Genomic DNA, 10589 nt, shown 5'->3' with positions numbered 1-10589 from the left:
CAGATTTTCATGTCAAATTCAGTCTTGGCATAATTTGATAGATCTAGATAGCTTCCCTGGAGTTGCATATGCTACACCAATGGAATTTGTCCTGATACATTCAAAGTTCCCTGAATTTCAGAAGTATCTGTTACTAAACTTAATTACAGGATAGTGGAAAAAAAACGACTTCACATTCACTAGCTTCATTCAGAATAATGACAAAACTAATTGAAGATTAAATAACTGCAGTTACAGTGGAAAGACTTGACAGGACACAGAGCATTCATGCAAGTGATGTGTGACAATTCAGATATAGAAATAATGCTAGCTGAAAAATAAGCTGTGCTTCTAATTTTCAGCATCGTAACAGCCCCAGTGTCATACCAGAGATTTGTTTTGTGCTGCTTCAGCATGAGGTGGAGAAAGACTGACCTTTACCTGGTCTTTTATTCTGTTGATTTCTTGTAAATATCTAGAAAATCAGATGCTTGCAGCACAGTACAAAGCCCTATCCTACAACCGGATCTGTGTGAGAATGCTCTTTTCTGGGTGAAGCCCTATTTAAATCATTGAAGCTTTACATAAATGCAAGGATATGTCCAAGTGATAATTTATAGGACTGGGGTTCAATGCTGTATTTTTATCAAGAACTTCTTGTTTTATGTAAAACTCACCTGATCTTCAATATTGTGCATCTTCCATGCAGTACAACACTGCATTGGGCAATATGCCTTCTTGGGTTAATTTAATACGTGTATAGTATGTACACAAATAAAAAGTATCACCTGCAAATAATATTTGGAATGTGAAAGACACAAAATGTAAACATTTTATTTGGCAGTTGTTTCAAACAGGTGAATAAATAAATGGAAAAGTACATCTTAATATTCTTTATAGCAACAGATGCAGTTGCACACATATTTACATACTGTGGATGCAAAGAACAGTTAATTTAATTTCTTTTTGTTAAAAAATGCAACTTCCAACACCACTAGACTTGACAATTAATGATGAAGATACTAGTAATAATTTGTTCTAGCAATCTCAACTTTTAAAGGCATTCATTTGGAAGTAAGATAAGAGAGTCATCATGCATTTAGTTCATTTTGTCCACTTATGGTAGAAAGTCTGATGTAATCTCAGAGTTATGAGTGTCATGCGCTTAAGTCAACTATGACATGTTTATAAATCAATGTAGTTCCCTTAAAACTTGAAGCAAAGAGAAAATCTCGTTTATCGATGGAGACATGTATGAACGATCTTGGAGCCTGTACATTTAATTCTTGAAACTTCACAAATTTTGCCTCTTCAGCATCCCAATAATAAACTTGAGTGAAAGAATAATCACTTCCAAGAATGGCATATTGATAATTTTTTATCTGAAGTGGTTGGAATACCATTGACCCTCGAGATGGCATCCTTTGTAAATCCAGAAATGCTGAACCACCCCACCTCATTACTTTAGAGTCCCCAATAAATCTTGTTAAGCAAATGTATACATCCTCTTTCACTTTGAAATGTTTCACTGCATACGCGTCTTCCATATCTTGGATATCAAAACGCTTAACAAATTCATTTGTTCCTTTGTTCCATTGATATATTACTGGTCTTTGGGAACTACTTGACAAAATTAAATGTGGTTTGCCGGATATTTCAAGATACTCTACATCAGTATCTCTGTACCAGGCATGCAGAGACTGATGGGAATAAAATCCATTCCCATTCCATTTGTAAACAGTGGTGAAACCAGCCTTTGAACTGTCTGCCACAACAAAATACCAGTCTTCAGCAATCCTGAAAGTTTCAATGTCATTGGGTTTTCGGATTTTAAGGATTTCAATATCTTGAATTTTTATAAACTTATTAGCAAAAATATCTCTTTTATATATGTGGGAGCCTCCAAACAGCTGTGCGACAATGACATACAGCTGACTCTCAATAACCATAGGTTTACACACAACAGTTGAAGTACCTATAAAAAGAAAAGTAAAAGACAGGGTTAGCACCACTTTTGGGATTGGCTTTTGTAATGCTATTTGCTGAGCAGTGTTGATACCTGTAATGTTGTCGTAATTCCTGAACATTACTTCTACATGGTCCCATTCAAGAAAGATGCATTTTCCGGTAAAGGGCTGAGCAATAACCACATGTTCATCATTCATGTATGAGAAAGTATCTACTGACAGAGATTGGTACGGCAGGGTCTGATAAACTTCGAATTCTGTAAAAGTACACACAGCAGGTGATAATTACAGAGATATTTTCCATAATGTACTGAAAAATATCTGCTTAGCAGATCCCCTTTTATTGAAAATTACAGTATTTTATCACTAGTCTAATATTTCTCTTGATAAAGGAGCACTGCAACCTGTTGTTCAATCTTTCTTGATTAAAACACGTTTTATGTCCCAGTTCTCCAACTCCTTATATAACATAGAAAATCTGAGTAGAAGCTACAATATGAGACCCCACTCCCAAATGACTCCCATGTCAGACTTAAACCTGCAGAGAATACATATTCACTTTAGTGGAAGTTCCATCTGGAACTAGAATAAAAAAAATATACAACTTTGACTTTAATTTTACAAGATTAAATAAATTGAAGCACTCTACCTGTAATAACGCAATCAAAATCTTTCGTAGAGAGGCTATTGATTTTTTTATTATAATATTCTGGTGGGCTTTCACAGACTATGTCTTCAACTGTTGCATTGGTGCTGCCCAGCCATTCCACTAGCCATTTCAGTTTGCAGTCACAATTAAATGCATTGCCTCTAAGATCTCTACAACAAATAAATCATGCATTGAAAATTAATAGTCAGTTGAGGTATTCCTCCTTGCAGTATAACAACAAACTGGGCTCTTGTTAAATACATGCCCCCTTGCTTACTCTCAGTTGATGCCTTCCTGGCTTAATTTGTCCTGACCCACAGTTAAATCTACATACCAGAATCCACACAGAATTAATTGTATAATATTAAGGAAATCAAGTAGACCTTAACTTGATAATCACTATGAAATTTTTATTGATTGCCCCAAGTTTAGAGGCACACAGAAGTCTACCTAACTATTGGCCCCATATTTGGAAGGTTGTTCTTTTTGGATTACCCTTTTTCAATAAGAGTATATTACATAACAAAAACAGAATTAATGTAACCTGGTGGGCAGCCAGTCATTTGCTGTCTTCTATAGATATACTCATTTAGAGCTTCAGAATGCACAAGCAAAAGAGTTCTGTTGAAGTCTTCTACAGCTGTCTTGGGTCAGATTTAAGGTCATATGTACAGGAACAGACAAGTGCCAGGACCAGACTGTGTAACCACCTGGCTGTGATCAGCCATGCCAAATAATGCTGCCAGATCCACTGACCATCTCTACATCTTACTACCACAGCTCTGCACTAGGAATTCAGCCTCTGTTGTTAATACAGGCTCATTATTCTGTGCTTGTTATCCCAGATCAGATAAGCCAGAATTTGTTGTGTTGTAAACAGGCCATATTTCAGTGAAGCAACTATAGGAGTAATCTGTTTATCTATATTTTGCATTTTTACTGGGTTTTAGTTATATATTCAAACAAGTTCATGGTTTGGTTTGATTGCAGTTAGATTTAGTGTGGGATATGGTACTTGCTGAGACAAATGCTTTTGTGATAAAAAACTAGCCTTCCCAGAAATTACTTGCCCATAGAAATGTCCCTCCATTAAGTATCTTTCACCCTTCCTTCATGCCAGGCTCTCTCATGCATCCCTAGGGATACTTCCTCCCCGTTCACTAAGTCTTAATGAATATGCAGCTCTCTTACATAACTACTAACAACATTACTTATCTTCATAACTGGTGGAATATTTAAAACTAAAGTAAATTATCAACAACAGTATACAAAAAACAAGCCTACCAAGTCTTTACCCAGGAATAAAATCTCATTCCTGGCTATTGGTTTGAAATGTTACTCAGAATGTCCTCTAAAATAATCTCTTTATATTTTTAGTATAATTAATAGATTGTTTTCTTACACATTCGTTAAAGAATCCAAGCCTTTGAATATGTCTTTCGGAAGCGATTGGAGATTGTTATTTGCAAGACTCCTGTAAAAGAAGACACTTCAGTATCAGTGCTAGTTCATGAAATTACACATTTTTGCAAGGTGTAATACTGTGGGTTTGTTGGTTTTTTTCCCTTAAGGTAAAGAACCCTGCTACTTTCCAGCACTGAATTCTAAGACTGCTTTTAAGAATACCTCACTTACTTTGTGACTCTCTCCCACTGAAATGCTATGTCTCCATCTGCTTTCTGACTCCTTAGCAGCCTTGCAGCATTTACAATACTTCACTCAGCAGGGTAAAAAAGTGCAATCACCTCTAGTGTTTTGCCAACACCATTATTTTAAAACAATTGGTTGTGACTGGATCTACTGATGTTTTCCTTGTAAAATACCAATACTATTGGTAATACTATTGGTTCATACTATTGCAATTTCCCCACTTTCTTGTTTCTCTTCTGGAAGGAAAATTTTAATACTAGGTTTCATTCTATTGGACTTAGACTCAGCTTATAGGTTTTGGAAATATACAGTGATAGACAAGAAACTGCTGATCAGCATAACTTTCTTCCCTGAAAGCTGTGCCTGTGTGTGTGAGTATGTGTGCGTGAGACCAGCAAAAACCTGCCAGCAATTCCCAATTCTTAATGTCGGGAAAATATGTTTAAATTCAGTGAGTGCTCTAGTACTGTACATGGTCCTACATGGTACTCTAGTAAAAGTGACGAGGAAATGTGAGCAGGCTTTGAACAAGCAATGTATTATATTTCATTCAGACATGCCTGTGAGTCCATCAAAGGTCTGGGTTCTCTGAGAGGTCACTGAGGCCGTGACAGGAAAAGAATAATGTCATAGGATAAAGCTTACACTTCTTTCGATTAATAAAATTATTTATTACTTATAAGAAGAAATGAAAATAGAAAGAAATCATTCTAGTTTAATATTCCAGTTATAATCTGTAGCTGATAAGTCTTGGAACCTGTGCTACTTTCGCTTGTAAATATAAAAGTTATTCATTAACTACAATTTCTCTAGTCAAGCAAAGCCACTTAGGCATATAGTTAAACTGAAGAACAGGCCCAGACATACTGCTGCCTCATTTAAAATTGAGTGTTTACCTTATCAGGAATAGTAAATATGGCATGTTATTAGCCCATTCTGACTTTACCACTTTCAAAGTACATCTGATTATAACACTGTTTGGTTTGTGTATCATGTGCTTCACTTCTGCTTAATTTTACACTGAACAGCAAGTCAGGTAACTAAGTCACATGGAGAAAGCTAAATAGACTTGCAAGCTGAGGCTGGTTTAATGCCCTGTATATTCTTACAACCTGGATTATAGCAAACTGAAAGGGATGACGTGCTCAGAAGTACCAGTAGATCATCACTGCCATGGGAACATGATTGACAGAAAAATTTACATAAAATTTATGCATTTGGATTTTTGGTATGTTTGGATGAAAATTATGAATTTTATATTCCACTGTTAAAAGAATACTTCTTTATTACAAAACATGGGCTTGCCTAGATGGTGCCATACATGGCATTTGGTTGATAATAAGAGAGTAAAGGTTAAATCAAACATGCAGTTAAAGTTATAGATGCAGTTCTGAAAGAAATGAAATCAAAATTATATATTGTAAACAAAATTATTTCCCAATCGTAACTGTAAGACTTTGACATTAAATTAGCAAAGTAGTAAAATGTTATTTTTCTTTAGTTTTCCTTTTCTTAAATGTGTTCTGAGCAGAATGTGAATTGTTTTGCGTAAGTACTAGAAGACTTGACTTCACAACAAGGACACACTGTAATTATCGAAGTTCATCACATTATAAAACTACAAATGTTTGGCTAGCTTCCTGCATTGCAAGAGTTATGTTGTGAAGCAAACAGAAAAAATAGAACAAAGTTCATCTTCTCCGTTAACTTCATGGAACTTATTTGTATGCATATTTATTATGGTTCTTTTTAATATATTTTATGTACACAAGTACTCTCTTGTTTCTTAAATGAGAAAAGCCTCAGGGTGCCAAATGATTATTATTAACGTGTATGTGCAATTTTTCCCAAAGGGTGGGGAGTGTTTCTGCAAGCAGATCAAACCAGTCACATTCTGTGGTTAATGGATCTGCCTTTACAGTTATTTTCTGCAAATTTCTCATTGTCTTCCTGAATAGCTCCCCATACACAACAGCAGCAAGATGCACAAATCTGTGTCCCAAAAATGTGTATGCAACCTGCATACACATGTAAACTGCAGTGGTTCCTAAATGTGTTTCTATCTTTTGCATATGTTTTCTCTTAGAGAACTGCTGAAGCATCCCCAGAAACCAATGTAACAGGCAAGGCAAGATGTTGCTCTTCGCCTGTATGCTCTGTGGAGAAGAAACCGTGCCTTCCTCTGTGTTAAAAAAGCTATTTGCTCACTAGCAGCAACAGCTACTAAATAAGTAAATGAATATGATAAATAATGTAGTAGAGCCATTTGTAAATGTAAAGCTATTCATGTGCATAAATATTTTGAAGACAGTGTCCCAATTACCAGCCTTATCCAATTATCTGCCTTTTTAAATGATACTAAAATTATGCCTATACCTCTAATATGTATTTTTACAGGTTATGCACAGCCTGTTGGAGGTTTTTATGCAAAGGCCAAAAAGTCAGAATCCAGTCTCCTGCCCAAGACACACTCCCCCAAGATGCATCCTTCAGAATGCAAATGCTCAGAGCCGGATATAAACCCATTTCAGCCACAGCCCAGATATTTTAGCCTCCTTCTCTTATAGTATTTCTGTATTTTTTATGTTCTTACAGTACATGTTGTATTTTCAATAAATTTATTGCTTGCTAAAATAAAATGATTGCTAAAGATAAACTTGATGTAGGATAAGAGACAAAAGCCTGTCTAAAAACTGTCTTGCTAGCTCAGAGCATGAGGACGCTACGCTTGTGTTTGCAATGAAATGTTCCTGGTATTTTTTGCCAGTGTGCATTTCACCTGCTGAGCACAGTGTGAGAAATGTCTGTGCTGGTGTGAGCACAGGAAGCATTACTCCTAACAGCCACATTAACATCCAGAGAGCCTTTGACTAATTTCCCCTCTCGGCTAAGACAGGGAGGGGGCTGCATTATGGCAGAGGGCAGGGGTCTGGCTGTGTTTCCCGGACAGCTGAAGGGCTGAGCAACAACACAAGGAATGTCAAGCAGACCCTGGTGTCAGTACATGACAGATCCCGACCGTGAGATGCTCTGGCTTGTGTGGAGGAGAGAACAGCATGCAGTGCAGGGGTTCAAAGTTGATCCTGCTGAAGTCTAAAGGTTGATATGCCCTACACGTAAATGGTAGAAGTGAATCAGTAAGTCATAATAAATGCATCTTATTGCAACCCTTCTATTTAAAATTGATCTAGGTGAGAATTTTCAAATTCAATTTGGTCAAATACTACTGAATACAGGTAGTGGCTGAAGTGGACATGGGTACAGACAGTGATGGCTGGTCGTAGGAATGGCTGTAATACTCTCCTGGATCCACACCAGACTGGGGTGCCTGGGAAGGGGCATGTGTCCACCCCTCAACCTCTCACCACCGTGGAACCGCAGTGCTGAGCACAGCTCCCACCTTCCTCTTCTCCAGGTCCCAAACTGGGACTCACCTTGTTAGTGCCAAGCTTCCCAACCCATCCTGCTTTCTCCCTGCTCCTACATGTTCAGCTGGAAATCCCTAGTACTCTGAGCAGAGAAAGCCAGGGAGCTACTGCCAAACATGCACCACGTGGAAGCTGTTTGGGTCCTCACCTTCTGCACATACCACAGTTTGGAAGTCTTTGGTGGAAACACAAAGATTAACATACTAATTAAATAACTATTAATAACACTTAAAAAAATATGAACAGCTATATATAAAAATGCAAAATTCAACAACACAGTGGTTCAGTTACTATATTAGATATGCCAAGTAATATATTCAAACACTTTACTTACAGGTGAATTAAAGATTTCAGTCCTCTGAAAGTATTTCTTGAAATTGACTTTATGTTGTTGTTCTCTATGAACCTGTAACGGGTTGTAAAGTCATTCTGGTCAAAGCAATGCCTGGAACTTGGAAGCCCACCCACTCTATTCAATAATGCCAGGAAATATACTTTTGCCCACTCACAAATATTCTAGATGAGGAAGGCCCATGAAAGCATCATCACTAATAACATCAAAAGTGTTGGATGTAAACAACCTGTGTAAAGAGATGTAAAACAGAAGACCATTAAGTTATTAGCATCTTTAGAAAGCAGTTCAGCAAGCCATGATAGGCCAAATTTCCACTGCCTGGTTTCATGGTTTTCTCTATGCAAGCACGACAGGATTGCAAGGCTGATAGATCACACCATAGTCTTGTGCAAATGGAAGGACCCAGCAAGTCAGTGCTTTGCGTACTGGAGCCATCTGATAAAATTCCATTGACTTCTGCGGGAGGTAAACGTGGGTTTATCATGCCAGTAAAACAATGGGATCTTTACAGGCGCCACTGGAGAAATACTTGGACAACAATGAAATGGTCAAGTACTACAGAGGTCTAAATTGTGTTAAAGAACACTTACTTTTGACAACATGAGCTGGTTAGCCAAATATAGCCCAAATTTGCACTGAAAGAAAGGAAAATCCCTTTACTTATGAGTTAAACTTGTGAGAATATTTGACCTGAGGGTATTGAGAAATTACTGAGAAAAAATTGGGAAATCTCTTAATTTAGTCAGTATTGAAATCTGAACTATTTTTGAGACCACATTATACCTGTTGGTGAGAGCTCTTAGAGTGTGCATGTATTTTTCATGAATCTAGCGGTAAAAATACCAGCAGTACATTTAATTGCATGTAATTTTGTAAGCATTAAAAGTGGACTAGCATTCATTTTTCCAGCTTTGTTTATGCTTATCAGCATGTTTGCATTTGTCCATTTCAATTCAGCTCTGGAGTGCCACACCCTTAATATGGTGAGGAATTGTCGAGCACAATGAACTTTACCCCTGTGAAGTAATAGATGCAAAATTATATTTTATTGAGTTGGACCTGATGGATAAACAGATTTACATCTTTAGGCATTCAGGAATTCAGGATTTCCAAGTAGGAATTAATACAGTTCACGAGTTAATCTCATGTTTTGAAGTCTGTACTAAGAATAAATTGCAGCTGATTTATTTTCTCACTTGGCTTTTGCAGACTGTGCTTCTTCCACTTCCAATATCTCACTATATATGTATAAAAAAGTAGGAAAAACTTCCTTTTTTGTTAGAAACAATGAATACTTCTCTTTTTTTTCGAGAAAAAATATTTTTGTAAAATCTCTGAACCACAAGATCAATCTAGTAAATCTGCTGCCTGCAACTGATTTTACTTTTCTGACATGATTTCACTGGATAATTTTTCCTTTTCTGCACTCTACCCTCCATGTGATTTAAAGAACAGGGTGGTATCTCTTTACATAGTATAGCTATGTTAGATACTGCAAGGGTTATAGCATAGGTCTTGCACTTGGTGAGCTCATTTGCCTCCCGATCTCATACGTCCCTCCAATGGCTGTATTGTGTGTATTTGATGCACAGTGGCTTTTCTCCCACTCCCTGACCTCAAACACTAGATTTGCTAGATCTGTGACCCACCAGCTAGCTGTTTTGATGGCGGCTGAAGATGCTGCATTGTGGCTGTGGCTAGGAGCTACATTGCTTAGCAGAACTGCGCTGCCAACAGGTATGGGTCCTGGTGCCACCATCACCCTCCTTCTTTCTATGAGCTTTTATGTCATTGGTGTGTACGGGCAGCACATTGCTGATACACAGAGTTATGATGCTGTAGGTGAGAGTAGGAAGACCTTCTCAACATTTAGGGAACACTCCTGCTGGCACTTCCCTGCAGCTGTGTAGCTCTGTCACACTTTGTTGTCACATGAAGAGCACAGAGCATGCCACCCATACTATTCAAGAAGAAAAGCTGTCCTAGCCTGGAACTTATGAGTAGTGTTTAGCACAATGAGACCATAATTTTTTTCCAGAGACCATTGCCGCTACTACAGTAAAAACAGTAGTAAATAATAATAACGGCAGATGTATTCCACACTCAGAAATGTGTGACTGGCATACTGGAAATACCAAGTTACATTTGGACTTTAAAAATGTAATGCTGTAGACTATTACATAAAAATACATATAGGCTGCTAAATTTTGCCATCGGCTAAATTAAACCTACCAGCTATAATCATGCAAAGCTAAAACTTACTGTAATTTTTAATTAACCTGAGGTTTCCGTATTCTTATTTCCCTTACTATCTTCTGCCAAAGATGAAAATTTTTCATTCCCATGTACAAACTGGAGTACTGGCCCCACAGATACAATCCTGCTTCTGTGGTCTGTGTTTAAGGAGTCATTTGCCTCAGATCAGCAGCCTGACTCTCCAAAGATGGCAAGTAGTTCAGCTCCATGTTAGAAATACATCTAGAAAACAAATTACTCGTCAAAGCCCACAACAGAACAAAACCTGCTTTTCTGGGGTCAGAGCTTTTGTTGCAGCATGTACG

At 37.5% G+C, this 10589-nt stretch overlaps 1 protein-coding gene across 3 annotated transcripts in view; it reads right to left on the bottom strand.

The window, feature by feature from the left end:
• Nucleotides 1–788: 788 nt before the first annotated feature.
• LGI1 (leucine rich glioma inactivated 1) overlaps nucleotides 789–10589 on the bottom strand; it is a 30613-nt gene continuing 20812 nt past the window's right edge. For all 3 annotated transcript variants that reach the window (XM_069864043.1, XM_069864042.1, XM_069864044.1), the window contains 6 exons: nucleotides 8183–8254; nucleotides 8008–8079; nucleotides 3998–4069; nucleotides 2596–2765; nucleotides 2039–2203; nucleotides 789–1954 (listed from right to left, as the gene is read on the bottom strand). In XM_069864043.1, coding sequence (XP_069720144.1) covers nucleotides 1137–1954; nucleotides 2039–2203; nucleotides 2596–2765; nucleotides 3998–4069; nucleotides 8008–8079; nucleotides 8183–8254 — 1369 coding nt within the window. In that variant the 3' untranslated portion in view covers nucleotides 789–1136. The remainder of the gene's footprint in view (nucleotides 1955–2038; nucleotides 2204–2595; nucleotides 2766–3997; nucleotides 4070–8007; nucleotides 8080–8182; nucleotides 8255–10589) is intronic.

This window comes from Phaenicophaeus curvirostris, chromosome 9 (genome assembly GCF_032191515.1).
Source record: "Phaenicophaeus curvirostris isolate KB17595 chromosome 9, BPBGC_Pcur_1.0, whole genome shotgun sequence".
NCBI lineage: Eukaryota > Metazoa > Chordata > Aves > Cuculiformes > Cuculidae > Phaenicophaeus > Phaenicophaeus curvirostris.
The sequence above is the reverse complement of the archived record's forward strand: the minus strand, read 5'-3'. Positions and strand labels throughout refer to the sequence as shown.